We start from the raw sequence: 16,630 nt of genomic DNA on the forward strand, positions 1-16,630 counted from the left end.
GACACAGCCTGCTGAAAGAAGGGCTTTCTGAATGTCCAACAGAAATAAATCCATGCCTACTTTGGAAAGGTGGACTCCTTCCTCGTCAAGGCAACCAGTGGATTTGGCATGAAGTTCCCCATGTCGAATGAAGCCAAAGCCCATCAGCTCTGTGAATTTACGCATTGCGCAGTTTACCTTCCTTCGCGCCACTTCTATCGCTTGCCCAGAGCGAGCACCTAGCCAAACCCGGCGTGGTGTGATCTCAGACTACCATAGTTCGCAAGGTCCTAATAAGTTGCTGATCTTGGTATTACGTACTTTCATGTCCCTCAGGAGAAACCTTTTACCTAGGATAGGCAAGTCATTCCCTCCCAGGTGCAGGATAAGCACGTCTGGGGGGCGGGCGTTCTGTTGTAATTCTTGTGTTAGTATGCCCAGCACCCCACTCCAACGCAAACCAGCAATTTCTCGCCACACAAAATGAGTTTTACTAAACCCATGGTTCCACTTCCTGCTTTTCGCCCACAGGGCCAACTTGGAAACCCCCTTGTGGCCCAGCACCCAGACCGTGGTTCCTGGTAAATAAGAGAAGTGTTGTATGTAACTATTTTATTAAAACATGCAATAAAACACACTGGCAAGAAAAACCACACTGCAAAACATACACAGCAAAACACAGTTCATTAGACAGGTCCAAGGGTGCCCAAAATTCACAGGTTGCTGCCTAAAGTCCGAGAACAAAACTTAACAAATTATCCTGTGCTCTCTGAGCACTATATGCTGCTGTCTGGTCTGATGTACCTTTTGTAACAGTCTGATGTCCAACTATCCAATTGTTTTATGCCCTCTACTTGCACCCCTTCAGAGGATGCGGTTGTGGCTGCACCTATGCGGAAATAATAAGTGCTGAACAATTTGCCTAGAGTAGAGACACCTGCCGAAGACACCACCCCCTTTTCTGAATTGAAGACAAACAAGCGTGCATGACATGTTCCACTTGATATTTAGTGAGCGGCGTGCCATCTGAATGCAAGAGGAGATATCCCTCACTAAATTGGCGGATGGCAAGGTAAGCAGTCAGAAGGCTCACTGGGCAAAATTTGGGCGAGCTTAGGCTTTGTAACCATAATTCTATCCCCCTTCCCCGCTGATCAGTTTTGGATTGGCGCAGGGTAATCTTAAGCGTATCACCTACTACCAAAACATCCTGCAGAAGCAATTCTACACTGTACGTGTCATTCTTAGATTTGGCAACCAGCTCGGAGATCCCGAAAAGCGCCAAAGAAAGCTAAACTGAAAGCAGAAGCGAACAAAGCTGTCTTGTAAACAGAGGAAGTAACCCAAGGCAAACACAAGATCGTTCTCTGGAGTGTTAAGAAATCAATAGGTGATCTGTTGTCGGGCACTTTGGGTTCACCTCTAGCCCACCCTTTTAAAGCTGCCCTGATGACAAATGTCCCAGTAGGGTCCGCCTGCCCTTTCAACTTGGCCTTGTGGCTAATGGCTGATAGGTGGCCTGAAATCCAAGAATGGCTCTTTTTGTTATCTTTAGCCCACAGGATAAAGGCCTGAACTTTCAACTCTGCGGCTGCCCCAAAGTCCTCCCACGGCCCCACAGTGGCACAAAATGTTTTCACACATGCTTTGTATCTATTGTTAGTGTTCGGCGCCAACGACATCTCCCCCAGGGCCCACATTCTGTTCACCACTTCAGAAGGTACCAGGAGGTGTGCTGGGAAGGGGGTGACTTCCTCTCTCACTCTTGGCCAAGCCTCTCAGAACCGTTGCCTCTGAAAACGAGAGAGAGCGTCAGCAGCGATGTTCTTTATACCCTGAATGTGTCGCGCCCTGCATTCGACATTGTAGTAAAGGCAAGTTTGCACCAGTTCGCGCAGCAGGCATAAAACCAGGGGGGGGGGGGGGGGGGGGGGGTGAACTAGCAGAGTGAGAGTTGATGGCCTGTAATACTGCTAAGTTGTCTGACCACAGCAGGACCCTTTTGGCAGACAGGATAGCAGGCCATAAGTGGAAGGCCACCGCGATGGGGGAAGAGCTCGAGGACGGTGATCTTAGTGGTCACCTTTTTCTTAATCCAGGTGTTGGGCCATTTCTCAGCGCACCATTCCCTGTCTAAGATGGCCCCAAAACCGTGCCTGCCTGAGAAGTCTGTGTAAAGGGCAAGGTCAGGGCTGTCCGCCCAAGGAGCCCTCCAAATAACTGCCCCATTGAAGTTGCGCAGAAACTAAGCCCATATGGCCAAATAATGTTGAATACCCTTGCTCAGCTTCACCATGTGGTGCTTTTTGGCTATGTTAGCAGTAGCCCTGGCTAGTCTCCTGGCAAAGCCCTACCTGCTGGGATGATTTTGGCAGCAAAATTGAGTAGACCTAAGATGCACTGGATGCACCCCAGGGAAGCTTTGTCCAGCCCTACCAGCGCCTGAATCTTGTTAGTCAGGTCGCGCACCTTATCCGCTGGTAGTCTGGGCTCCCCGGCAATCGTGTCAATCTCTATTCCCAGGAATGTCAAAATTTGCGCTGGCCCCACTGTCAGGAGCAAGGGGTACCCCCAGGTGGTGTGTGAGAAGAACAAAATCTGCCAGGGCCTGAGAGCACAGCTGTGTCCCGTCACTCCCGATGAACAAAAAGTCATCCAAGTAATGAGTTACCCCTCTACACCGTATATGTCTTGGAGTGCCCATTGCAGGAAACAACTGAAAGCTTCGAAGTACGCACAGGACACAGCGCAACCCATGGGCATGCATTTATCATAGTAAAACATGCTGTCTAGCTTGAAACCTAGCAGGGGATAGCTGCTCGGGTGGACTGGTAGTAACCTGAAAGCTGATTCAATGTCTGCTTTGGCTAACCAGGCCCCTCTGCCCGCCCTCCTGACCAGATCCAATGCTACGTCCAGCGTGGAATAAGACACAGAGCATGCTCCCTCCTCTAGCCCATCATTGACGGAAGTCCCTTTAGGGTAGGAAAGGTGGTGGATGAGTCTAAAGGCACCTGGTTCTTTTTTGGGCATGACCCCCAGGGGAGATACAACAAAATTCTCTAGAGGTGGGTGCAGGAAAGGACCACCATTCTGTTCAAAGATCTCTCTTTTTCCACCTTCGCCCTCACCACTTCTGGTTGCTCCTTGGCCGATCTAAGATTGTCAGCATCCTTGCTCCCCAGAGCACCTGTGAAAGGGATCTTAAAATCTTCGTGGAAACCGAACAACAGCAAGCGGCTGTCTGCCTCTAAAGGATAGCGCCTGAGCAAAGGAGTCATGTTGTCAAGGATCACAGGGGACCCTCCTAGTGGCACTAGCCGGTGCAAAATTGGTGGAGGAGAGGGTGAAACTGGAGAAAGAGAGCACCCAGAATGCTCGCTTAGCTGCAACGGGGGGAGGGTCTGAAAGCGTGTAAGGAGTAGCCAGAAAAGGAGACATGCTGCCTGTCACCAAATTACTGTCCCCCTTTACTTGCTGGCTGAGAGTTCTGCTTGGAGTGGCAAGAAGCTGATCTTGCGGGGTGGGGTCCCCCACAAGTGTTACAGGCATGTACGTATATGCATGTCTTACCCCAGGAGCAAGACCGATTGTTGAAGAGATGGCGGGTGCCCGTGGGTGGGGGGGGGGGGAATGCTTGAAGCCACCTCTGGACCCACCCCCTCTGTGGCCTCCACGAAAGGCATGTTTACCCTTACCCCGAAAATGGGAGGGACCCCTGTAGAAGACTACCTGTTGCTCCAACTGAAAGCGGACCCCGTGCTCCCATGTGCTCCATCCAGAGCTGCACCTCCTTTTGGTCCCAGTTCATCTCTGGGCACTGAGACCTGCATTATCATTATCATAAGGGAACCCCCATTCCAAGATGGTGAAGCATTGATAAAGCAAACCCCCCATGGAACCCAGTGAACCATGCTTACACCAAGCGGCCCTACATCATGGATAGCCATGCACTCCCGCAGGATGACAGAAGTTGTGAGCGAATGAGGAGGCCCGTGTGTTCTTGATTTAACCAAAATAATACTTTGCCCTTCTGCTCACCAACACACAATTACAGACCAAGTGATACAAATTGCAAAGCAAATATTTTGTTGGCAGGACAGATGATTTCAGTTACGGTAAGCAGTACATTCAGCAAAAATGTTTTTCATCTTTGCCAATAGACTCATAGATTTTTCATTAGAGACCACAAACGTGTTAAATAGTTTTTTTCTATTTTGGTGGATCGAACACGACTGATCGCTTTAGGTAATTTAAATGTTTCACTACACCCCTACAGTGCAATCGGATATGAAAGATTACAGTCTGCTCTTTATGTATTGCACATGATGACAAAGACAACGGACGCTTTACAAACATTTGCAAAAAATATTTTATATTCACATTTTTTTTTTTAGACGCGAGAGAAACCAACCAAACTGTTGCTTGCGCGTCGTGATTTACAAACCAGTGTATAGGTCTCAAGTGGAAGATGAAAGCAATGTGATCAATAGAATCAGAAGGAAGACAAAGAATTACCCACCCAGCATGGCAGCATGCTGCTACCATACAAAGTTTGTTAGGGAAGGCGAGCTTCATCGACAAACCGAATGTCTGCATATTTTCAGAGAGTCTTCTGTACTGAAACACTTACCAATATTCACGGCAGCCAGGATGCATACTCACTGCCCAACAGGACCGAAAATACGCAATTGGCATTGCTTTATCTCCCACAAGTAAAATAATTTAGGGTTCCAAAATTTGCAACACACAAAACGGGATAAACTACCTACTTCAACCACTGCACCCTCACAATAGTGCTTTAAAAGAGAACGGTTATGCTCAAAGAGCATAACGAAAAAAAATTGCATACGTTTTAGTGTCTGGCATTAGGATACTCAAGTCTGCTCCACTCAAGAGGTCTGCTGATGCACATGTCCACAGATTCCCCATTTCCTGGGCTGCCAGTCACATCACCAACAGTCACGAGCATAAATCTGTGTTTCCAGCAAATAAGTTTCTGACCGCTGGTTGGCATTCTACCAAAAACGCGTGGAAGGTTTTTGCTAATTTCCCAAAGTGGTCAGGACGTTTCCGTAAAGAGTAGCGTTATGATCCTGATCGCCAACAAAGAAATACTTCAGAACAGTTGCTTTTGCAGAAATGAATGATTCACAAAACAGAAACCTCTGAAAAGTAGTTCGCAAAAAGGCGCATGGTTTTCCAGGGTCTGTGTCAGAAACTCAGAGACCCCGTTTGAGCTCTCATTTTATGTGCGCTTGTATGAGGAACAAAAACAAACAGGATGACTCCAGTATTGACTACCATAGGCTGTAAACACCATCGAGGAAAGCAAGATGCTTAAACATATTCTTGTTTAGATATAGAGCTACCAACACCACTGGATGGACCGTCCGCTGCGTCCGCTGCCACCACGAAGAGGTCGCTCTGGGACACCTGGTCAAGGGCATACTTCTTTTTGTACTGGGCGGCTAAGCACTGCTCTGTGCTGAAGTTGGCCCAGTTCTGCTCACTGGATGGCCTGCAGAACAGAAGTGCTGGGCGGTTTGTGTTCATGGGCAGGTGGGTGCAAGAACCATCTCGGAAGGGCTTAGTAGAGACCTCTGGGACCTTCTGCGGGAATCCCGGGACGTCTCTTGTGGAATAGATGGAAACAAGCTTTGACTTCTTTCCACGTGTGCTTTTACAGACTAGATGGATCAGCTCAAGGAGATTGAGAAGGAGCGATACCAGAGACACGACCATCATGAAGATGATGAAGATAGTCTTCTCTGTAGGACGCGAGACGAAGCAGTCCACTTTGTTGGGACATGGGTCTCTTTCACAAATATACACTGGGGGCATCACAAACCCATACAAGTACCATTGGCCCAGCAGAAATCCACTCTCAAAAAACATCTGGAAGAGGACGCTTATAACATAGGTGAGCATCAAAGTGCCTTGAAGCTTTATTTTTGTCTGAGGAGTCCCTTCAGCATCCTTTGACTGAAGCTCTCCCATCGCTTGTTCCTTCTCCTTCTCGTTTCTCCTAGACAGGTACATGACGTGACCGAGGTACAGCAGGGTCGGCGTGCTTACAGACAGGAACTGCAGCACCCAGTAGCGAACATGGGAGATGGGAAAGGCTTCATCGTAGCACACGTTGATGCAACCAGGCTGTAGAGTGTTACACACAAAGTCTGACTGCTCGTCCCCCCAAACAGACTCGCCGGCCAATCCCAGGATCAAGATACGGAAAATAAAGAGCACCGTGAGCCAGATTTTGCCAATAAACGTCGAGTGCTCTTGGACTTCATCCAGAAGACTTTTCAAAAGGTCCCAGTTGCCCATTGTGCATCAAGTCTGTGAAGACAAAAGCAAGGAGATTTTACTGGTCAAATACCTGGACTCTATTGCTAGCATTGAGAAGTACATACATCTTTAATTAGATATTTGCATGATATATAAAGTGACTACTTAGTGCTGTCCAAGATTCACAGAGCAACAAGCTGGAAAGGAATAGGTAGCTGTGCGTTTTAGCAACCTCTGGTATGTGGAATTATAGGTCACTCTTGAAGGTAAGACAGCAGAAGGCCATTGACATTAAACCTATGGCCAGGCACTAAACATAGGCAAACATACAGGTCTGCAGCGAACTTTTACTTGGACAGCCCTGAAATGATCTTAAATGCGTGGTAAACGTATACATTGTAAAGCATATGCATTGTCAAAAGCATGCGTGGTAAATGTACAATGTGGTAAAAACCTAGTTGTAAAAACGGTTTCCCAAATAGATGAATCTAAACCAAACAACGTTGTCAAAAGCCACAACATGTTGAATAGACTCCTATTTGTGTATTCGATTGAAACTGTGAACATAATATGGGCGATTGTGGATATTGATGTAGAGAAGTTCCCATGTTCATTGGTCAGAATGCCGTAACATTTTATAATTTCGTTTTATGAAAATAAATCTGGAAAAAATGTTGAAGACCTTGTGGCTTATTTCATAGGAGCCTCTCCCGCAGGCACAGCCCTCAATGGATCCATCACTATGGGTTAGTTTAGCCATGCTGGGCTAGGTGAAAGATGGTAGCTCTGCTGCCATAACTGGGAGGAGTGGAGAAGAGGCAAATTGCAACAGTGCATAAAATCCTGCCCTGGTACAACAACCTCTCTTTGAACAGCTACAAGCCTCTGATATTCTAACTCTGGGTAAAGCACGTGCAAGGTTTGTACTATTCTCCAACATAAATTACCAGGAGCAATAGACCTACACGGGTGTGGGGTATGAATGATTCCTGGACGATCACATTTCACATTTATGGCATATGCTGGGAACCAGAGATTGCAAAGGGGTTGGTGGTTACAGAAAGTGACTGTTAACAGGAGGTATTCATTGGAAAGCCATGCCAGATTTTCAAGATAACCACTTTTTATTCCCTTTAGATTTATTGAAGCTGTGGAAATCCTGAAAATCTGGCATGGATGCAACTCGTCTAGAATGACGTGGAACACCCTTCGTATTCGTTTTAATGAGCATGATAGGTGGTTTTAAACTCGGAGGCTTGTTTATATAACCGGGGCAACAAGCATTTTATCCCTCCAGCTGTTCTAAGAGGGCCATGTATTGGGTGTTTACAACATTTAGAGGTCAGGTAAGTGAGCAGTTGACAGGTGGACTCTTTGGAGGCTAGTAAAATAAGAATGATCAGCTGGAAGATCCTTTACCCGTGTTCTGGTCTTGGGTCTAAGGTGACCAAGAGCCATATTTCACAGCGGAGATGGTGACACTTGCATTAATCGGGCAGCCATCATGGTATATTCAACGTAGGCTTTGGGTGAGCAATTCGAAGCTACTAATGTATCTGTAAGGTTTAACTAGATTTAGAGGGAAACCAAGGTATCATTGGATATAGTGAAAGACCGAGCCATGTTTAGACTATTCAGATTGAAAACACAGATTTGGAGAGCAAGCAAAATCCCCAATTTTGGGTGGAAAGCATATTCATTGAAACATTTTTTCTTTACCAATATATGCATTTTATCATTACTCCTCCTAAGAATCGAGGGTGTTCCATAGCAGTTCAAACAATAGGTCTGTTTGGGGTTTGAGAATGCCCATCATACACAATTGTGGGCATAAGAAACGATTCTCGTTTCGTTTACCGGCCGGAATGACATTAAAGAATGCGGAAAACATTTATAAATTTCCCCACGTTGCATTGTGCTATTTGGAAGGAATTTCACCTACTTGAGACTTGTTTGTGCAGAAAGAAGGTCACAAAGATACTTTCAGCTCGAACCAGTTCCCATCTAGTAAGACAATTCATTCACGTCCACGCGTGGAACATAAACAAAAATGACACAAAATATTGGCAAACAACACTTTGTGCTTAAAACTTAATTTTTGGGAAATACTCATGAAATTTCACGAAACTTTAAAATAAAAGCTAAGCATTCTTGTTCCCTTAGTGGTTGTTCCACAGTTGGACGTGGACTATTTACTTTATCTCGTCAAGTTATTAACTTTTCTGGGGCTGTGTGAGTGAAGTAATTCTACTTCTTAAACACTGGATGTGTACTAACAGATACGAAAAACTAGAGACAATGATTCTTCATAAGAAGTGGATTCCTGCTGCAGATCGATAGGATAATATTCATTTTGTTCTGTATGAATGAAATTAGGTCTTATAAAGCGCGAACTTAGACTAAGGGCATCAAGGCGCTAAAACGGACTATACATAAGGAGGGCAGAGAGAATTAAGCTGCAAACTGAGTGAAGAGCCACGTCTTCAAAGCATTACAAAAAAGTAGATGAGAGGAAAGGCCTGTAAGACCCTGAGGAAGGGAGTTCCAAAGTTTGGAAGCAGCTGGAGAAAAAGATCGGCCTCCCCATCTGACCTTACGAAACATTGACACTATAAGCAGATTTTTATCCGCCGACCTAAGGTTCCTCAGAGGAGTATAGCGATGTAAAAGAGTTTTAATACCCTCTGGGCCAAACCCAAAAAGAGCCTTCTGAACTAAACATACGAATCCTATGGTCAATAGGAATCCAATGCAGCCTCACAAGAAAAGGGGTGATGGAGTGAAACTTAGGTAGGTTCAACACAATCCTGGCTCCTGCATTCTGAACCAGTTGCAGCCGTTGGATCAGACCTCTATTAATGCCCAAATAAAGGGCATTGCAGTAATCCAATCTGAATGTCACAAGTGCAGCCATAGCCGGTTTACTGGAATCAAGTGAAAGATAAGGTTACATTTTCTTTAACATTCTGATGATCCCGAAACAGGTGGAGACTGTCGTGCTCACCTGCCAGCTCATGGTGAGAGAGTTATCCACAAAAATGCCAAGGTTTTTTCCAAGTGAGACCGGGCAGGGACATGCGCCAAGCGAATCGGGCCACCAATCCCAGGACCAAATATCAGCACTGCTACCAAAAACCAAGACCTCAGTCTTCTCCCCATTCTTTTCCCCATTTAGTTTAAGGAAGTTGGAGCTCATCCATAGTGCACCGAAATGTAAAATATAGTTCCAGTTATACATGAACATGAATACCACAAAGCCCCAGTGGTAATGTCCAGCTGTTGGGATAAAAGGACGAGGGTGATATATATATATTAAAGACCACACATGCAAGTTGACGGGATATAAACATGCGAGTTCATGGCCGGCTTTTGGGCAGTGCGAGCAGTGCTACCGCACCAGGTGCCAAGGTCAGGGGGCATAATTTGTACTCCAAAATCAATGTGAGTGCCATTTCTGAATACGCTGCACTGTTGAACTCTGTTGTTCCTCTTTCTTTTCCACGAAGTTAATTCTTCATAGAAATAGAAGAGAGATAACTGTTAAACAGATCACGAGGCACGCTTATGCTCACCTATGCTCAGTGTTGCCAGATTGGGCTATTTCCTACACAAATCAGTGACATGTTTGCCATTTGTGTGAGAAAAAACACACATTGTGGGGGGCTACTTTTGGGCGTTTATTAGCCTGCTGTGCACAATTTTTTAAGCTGAGGTGGCACCGGAGCAGTGTTGGCATCACCACAACACTTTCATCATTGGCAGCCAGCCCTGAACGAATGGACAATGAAGCGAGCAGCATGACTGGCCCTGATTGGCGAGTGTAAGTGCAACCGCACTACACGCACCACCTGAGGATGCAATACTATCACCACCTAAGGATGTAAACTAGCTTATTTGGGTCCCAGGGCCATTAATCTGGTAGCGTGCGCAAGAGCTACCAACGATGGCCATGCAAACATTGTCCCAAGCCAGCCCCGTGGTAGTGAAAGTCAAGCAGAGTCCTGTGGAGTTTGAGAGCAGAAGAGGAGTCAGTGTCAAGGCAAGGGCTGGTTGGCTATCCTGCAGCCTGCTTCTATTGCGTATGAGGTCACTAGGTGCCCAGAAGGTTTATTAAGGTAAGATTAGTGGTCAAGTGCATCTCTCCTGCTCTGCTACCATCAGCTGCCCCCTCTTACTCTTTTTCCCTCTCTTCCTGTCTCTCTCGCTACTCCTCACTTGCTGAAAACCGTGACTTCAATGAACGTCTTACCCTCGGAGTCCTTTACTTGCTTTCATTTGTTCCCCTGTGAAAGGGATCCAAAAAAGAAACACTTTTGCTTAGTGTTTTGCAGGCTTTTACTCTTGTACCGTGGGTGAAACACCCTCATGTGTGTTTAACCACCATAATATCACAGGCTCTGCATTCTAGGCACCTTGGACATGAACATTAAAAGTTTGCAAGGACTTTGCCTGACCCACTCGCAGCGATTTCACAGCATTGGCGGAGTTCTGGCCCTGGCATTGAAGAATGTACGTTTAAGTTTGTGCTAATCATGAGGCTCCACGGCTGTTTCCTGGTACATTTGTTCGGCTTTTCCTATTACTCAACAGGCACAGCTTTGATTCGTGTTCTCGCCATCCATTTACATTTATCACCTTCATAACAGAGAGGCGCAATCTATGCAGTTAAGGGCATGGGTTAAAGCATTAACTTAAATACTGACTAGTCAAATGGAACACCATGTGAAACAAAGGATCGGAGTGCCTTCCTCTTGAGTTTACTGCTACAGCAACTAAACATATCATCCGACAATGAACATGTGGCTAAAACAAGGCAGACCCAATGGGTTTGCTAACGCTTGTTAGTAGTATCAGATAAATAACGATTTCATTGTGAATAATCAAAATTGAAAATGTTTTGATTCTGAAAATCGTAGACTGAATTAACCATTACTAAGTCTGTAGAATGGTTAGTGGACACTTAGACCACTAATCTTACTGTAATACACCTGCTGGTGTGACTATGCCACTCGGAAGACCACTACACATATCACTTGTGCTGCTCTGCCACAGCCAGCTGCCCCCCTCTATATTTCTCCCTCCCTCTGTCACTCTTGCTGCTCCTCACTTGCTGAAAACCGTGACTTCAATAAACGTCTGACCCTCCATTTCCTCGATTTGTTCCATTGCGAAATGGATAAAAAAAAAAAGATTTTTAGGTCGAGGACCGTCGCACTGCGAAGTAGTGGACGGAGTCTGAAGATTATGTTTTTGAGTTAGGGGGGCTTGAACCCGCCCCTCTTCTTCATTGGCTGGCTTCCTAAACGGAGGCCAGCCATTGGAGGAGAGGGGTGTCACTCTGTTGAAGCCCCGTCTTTTTCGGATTCGGGGGCGTGTTTTTGCGTTCTTTCACCCTGTGACGTCATCCGTCACTCAAACCTAAAAAAAACATGCCCCCGAATCGCAAAATGACCGTGTGTTTCTCCGAGGCATTTTTGCCTTGCCTCGGAGAAAGATGGTCATGTCATTGTCTGGCTGTGCAACAGAGATTACCCCACCCCGCCTCCCCTGATCAGGTAAGTTATATGGGTCTGTTCCCTTGTGCTTATCCTCTTGCTGGCTCCCCTTTCCTTCTTCACCCCGCCCGATGCATGGTCTCTGCCTCTGATGATGCACCTCAGGCAAGGGCTCACAGCGGTTATTATTCACACAGCTCTGATGATGCACCTCAGGCACGGGGCTGACGCAGGTATTCACACAGCTCTGATGATGCACCTCAGGCACGGGGCTGACGCAGGTATTCACACAGCTCTGATGATGCACCTCAGGCACGGGGCTGACACAGTTATTATTCACACAACTCTGATGATGTGGTGTGGGCAGAGTGTTGAGGGCAGTAAGTGCGTCGGTTTGTGAACATATATATATTTTGAATATTTTACAGTATCCGGTTTCCACCAAATTTGTCAGGGCCAAAGTGCAGGATTAAACAAATCTGTACGTTCCATTCAGGTGATAGTTTGCTAATGTCTGGTACTCATTTTAGGTTTCACCTGTATAGCACTTGCACTGTGCTTGAGAAAAAGATTGCGTTTAATATAAACTAACAAGGGACTTATATCCTGCCTCACTCTAACTATAGAATACTCACTCTTTCACTTTTTACTACTCGCTCTCTAATACTCTTTACTAATAACTCTCTCCTACACACTATCAACTACTAACTCTACTACTTACTCTGTGTGTGGGTGCTAATGCAATAGGTCTCGCATATGTAAACGATTAAGCTATTGGCAATGTAAATAACAATGCCATTTATTTATGATTTAAAATAAAAAAAAATAAGGAGCAATGCCAATAGCTCTACCTTTAATAATGCATAGCTCATTGCATTGTAAATGCTTGTTTTTTGCTGGGAATGTCTTTCTGACATTTTTCTGTTCCAAAGGGCAGCCTTGGGACTAAAAGAAAAAAAAAGTTCAAAATTCGAAAAAGAAAAACATTAGCATCACTTTACAAAGTTTGCCAGTGAAGCTCTACTTTCGTTGACTCGTCTTTCTTTTCAACAGAATTGTTTCCCTTGGGTGGGGAACAGCACCATTCCTGGAGGTACTGCAATACCTGGTTGATAACTGGAGTGATATACGTTTAATGTGATGCTTATCAGCTGTTTTCCTTACTTTAGTCTGTACAAAAGTGTACCGCAGCTCTATGTTTAAGGTTGGGGTCTTTTTAAACCATACTGCTCTCGTTTTGTAAGGATATACACAAAAGGACATTGAAACCTGTCCCTTTCAGGCACTGTAATCAGGTCCTTAACTTTTCAGGTAAAAACACTCATGGATTTCTGACTAATGAGTGCAAAAATGTTAGGGTAGCCATGTTCTCCTTTCGTTTCACATGGCCATAAAGCATGTGAAACGAAGGAAAACATGGCTAACCTAACACTTTTGTACTCAGTCAGAAATCCTAGGAGGATTTGCTTTTTCGAGGATCTTCCTATTTTTTTAGGCAGCATATTACTTTTGTCTAGTGCACAATTAGAATTGAGTCGCATTTAGGTATTTATAGTGAGGCACAATTGGGTTGTAGCATGCCAAACATTAGAAGGCCCAGCTTGATCTTAGAATCCCTGGTGTCTTAGCACATTGAAGGTCTGTCCAACACCATCCATACCTAATTTCACGTCCAGTCTTGTGGGCAGGCCTACGAAGCAGCATACCCTAGAGCAACAGTGACTCCATCACTGAGGTCACAGGAGCCTTGAGGCCAGTCTGCCTCACCCATTGGTACCTCCATTGGCCTGGTTTCAGCAGGAATAGTGAAACTCACCGGGGATCAGAAATGCAGGATTTACAAACACACCAAACTAAGGGGTATACTTACAAGGGAATGGCAAAGATAGAAAATGTTAATTATTACATAAGATATGTATATTGTTTTAGGCTATAAAATAAAAGTTGTATTTGACTGATGGCGTCGTAATATCGGTTCCCCATCTAATCCTCATTTCATTTACATATTTAAACATACATTTTATGTACTCAAAAATGTACCCTGTATGTATTCATTATGCGATTGAGAAAGCAGGCAACTCAACAAAAAAAAAAAAAAATGTATTAGGGGGGTGTGGGACACCAAAAAAAAAAAAGTGTGTCGCAGAGGGTCCACAACCTCTAGATCCGGACCTGTGAGTTAAGTGCAAAAATCGAAGAATATCTATCATTTGGCCATGAAAAGAGAAGCCAGACCATGCCTCCCTATAAATATTCACCACCTTAACACACTACAGCCCCTGCGGCGCAAGGGTGAGAGGGGGGTCAATCCCCTCAGACCCTCCCCATTGCGTCTCAGTCCAATGAAAGTGTGGAGACTCAGGAGCCCCATTTTTCATTTTGGCAGGGCTGCGGGGAGGTACAGGATTTTATGTTACACCACTGATTGAGAGCTAGAATATTCCCGAGTGGGCAGAATAAAATTATTGGGACTTTAGCTAAATACCTGAGCCACTTTTTATGCTCTCTCACCTTCTCACACTATTCGGAGGTCACCATACTGGCCAGAGTATGTAAACTCTGGTTCATGGTTTACAACCACTTGAGCCTGAGAAACACTGCAAACTTCACAGCAAGCATTGGCAAAGTCAAGAATTATCGCCAATGCAATAACTATTGGCTAAGCCAATATGTTTTAGCCATGTTGTACACCATCTTGGCAGCTGTTCAGCATGGCTAAAAGTTAGTGGCATAAAGAAGAGTGGCATGCAGGGTTATGGAGAGGCGTAGAGAGCAGTGACAAAGTGGAGTAGGGTTGATTTGAGCAGTAGGGAGTGGTGTGTAGTGGCAGAGTGGAATGGCATAATGTTGTGGAGCGGCATGGAGAGAGTAGTGTAGCAGAGTGAAGTGCGTAGAGTGGAATAAACTGTTGTAGGGTTGAATGGTGTCAAGTGGAGTAAAGTGTTGTAGAGTAGCATAGAGTGTTGTGGAGTGTTGTAGAACAGAGTGCAGTGGCTTAGAGGGTGTTTACGTAGAGTGGTGTAGAGCAAAGTAGATTGTCACAGAGTGGAGTAGTGTAGTAGAGTGGAATGGCAAAGTGGAGTGTCAGAGTGGAGTTGCAGAGAGTGACATGAAGTGGCGTAGAGGGTCATAGAATAGAGTGGAGTAGAGTAAAGTAAAGTGGCATGGAGTAGCATAGAGGGAGTTGCGCAGAGCGGCGTAAAGTAGTGTTGTATAGTGGAGTAGAGTGCTGTGGAGTGCAGAGGCAGAGTGCAGAAGAATGTCAGAGTGGAGTAGAGTTTATTGGAGTAAAGAGTCAGAGTGGAGTTTTGTATAATGGAGTAGACCAGCCTAGAGGAAAGTACGGTGGTGCATAGTAGCTTGGAAAAGTGTGCAGTGGCAGAGAGTGCAATGGAGTATAGTGGAATGGCACAGAGTGAGTGGTGTACAGCAGATTGTTTCAGAGTAGAGTGTAGTGGTGCAGGATAACATGTAGAGGTGTAGAGTGGCATAGAGCGCAGTGCAAAGAGTTGTGTACAGTACAGGGGTGCAGAGTAACAGAGTTCAGTGGTATAGCGTGCATTCTTGCATAGTACAGTGTTTTAGAGTGCAGTGGCAGAGTAGAGTTGTAGAGAGCAGTGGCATACAGTACAGTGGTGCAGAATAGAGTGGCAGAGTGCATTGGCATAGCATGCAGTAGCATAGCATGCAGTGGCGTAGAATGTTGGAGAAGAGGCTAGTGGTGCAGATTAGCTGGTGTAGAGGCAGTGGCATAGAGTGCATTGGCTTGGAGTAGAGTGGTGTAGAGAACTTTGGGCAGATGGCAGTGGCTCAAAGTAGAGTGGCGCAGAGTGTGGCAGAGTAGAGTGAAGTGCATTGGTGTAGTGGTGCAGAGTAGAGTACAGAGGTGTAGAGCACAGTTACATAGCGGAAGTAGTGAAGAGAGCAGTGGTATAGAGAGCAGTGGCACTGAGAGCATTTGCTTAGAGTAGATGGTTTCAGAATAGAGTGAAGTGGCATAGAGTGGAGTGCTGCAGGGTGGTGTGGTGCAGAGTAGTGTACAGAGGCATAATGTGAAGTGGCAGGTAGGAGAGTAGAGTGCTGAAGAGAGGAGAGTGATTCAGAGAGAAGAGGAGTGTGGTACAGAGGGTAGAGTGCCGCAGAGGGCGGAGAGCTGCAGAGGGCGGAGAGCTGCAGAGGGCGGAGAGCTGCAGAGGGCGGAGAGCTGCAGAGGGCGGAGAGCTGCACAGGGCGGAGAGCTGCACAGGGCGGTTGCTTAGAGCAGATTGTTTCAAAATAGGTGAAGTGACATAGAACGGAGTGGCTAAGACTTGAGCAGTGTAGAGTGCAGTGGCATAGAGTTGAGTGGTGCAGAGTAGAGTACAGAGGTGTAGAGTGAAGTGGTGTAGAGTGCAGGTGTGCACAGTAGATTAGAGTGGCATCGAGAGCAGTGGTGTAGAGTGGCATATAATGGAGTGGTGCAGTGGCTTAGTGTGCAGTGGCACAAGTAGCATGGTGCAGAAAAGAACAGAGTGCAGTGACAGAGTGCAATAGTATAGAGTGGTGTAGCGTGCAGTGGCATAGAATGCAGTGGCATAAAGTGATGCAGAGTATAGTGGCGTAAAGTAGAGTGGTGAAGATTAGTTCGTGTAAAATGCAGTGCCGTAGAGTGCATTGATTTAGAGTAAAGTAGTGTAGAGTACAATATTTATAACAGTTTTCAATAGCGCGAACTAAACCCTTGGGTAGAGTGTCGTGATTTAGAGTAGGCTGGCATAGAGAATGTAGAATAGATTGTTTTAGAGTAGTGTGAGGTGGCATAGAATGGACTGCTGCAGGGTAGAGTAGTGGCGTAAAGTGCACTGGCAAAGAGTGGAGTGGCCTAG

General features: G+C 45.7%; 1 protein-coding gene across 2 annotated transcripts in view; it reads right to left on the reverse strand.

The window, feature by feature from the left end:
* Window positions 1–4,333: 4,333 nt before the first annotated feature.
* LOC147731489 (gap junction alpha-4 protein-like) overlaps window positions 4,334–16,630 on the reverse strand; it is a 156,964-nt gene continuing 144,667 nt past the window's right edge. For both annotated transcript variants that reach the window (XM_086956540.1, XM_086956541.1), the window contains exon 2: window positions 4,334–6,321. In XM_086956540.1, the coding sequence (XP_086812666.1) occupies window positions 5,320–6,309 (990 nt within the window). In that variant the 5' untranslated portion in view covers window positions 6,310–6,321 and the 3' untranslated portion in view covers window positions 4,334–5,319. The remainder of the gene's footprint in view (window positions 6,322–16,630) is intronic.

Source organism: Lissotriton vulgaris, chromosome 2_1 (genome assembly GCF_964263255.1).
Source record: "Lissotriton vulgaris chromosome 2_1, aLisVul1.2, whole genome shotgun sequence".
Classification (NCBI taxonomy): Eukaryota; Metazoa; Chordata; class Amphibia; order Caudata; family Salamandridae; genus Lissotriton; species Lissotriton vulgaris.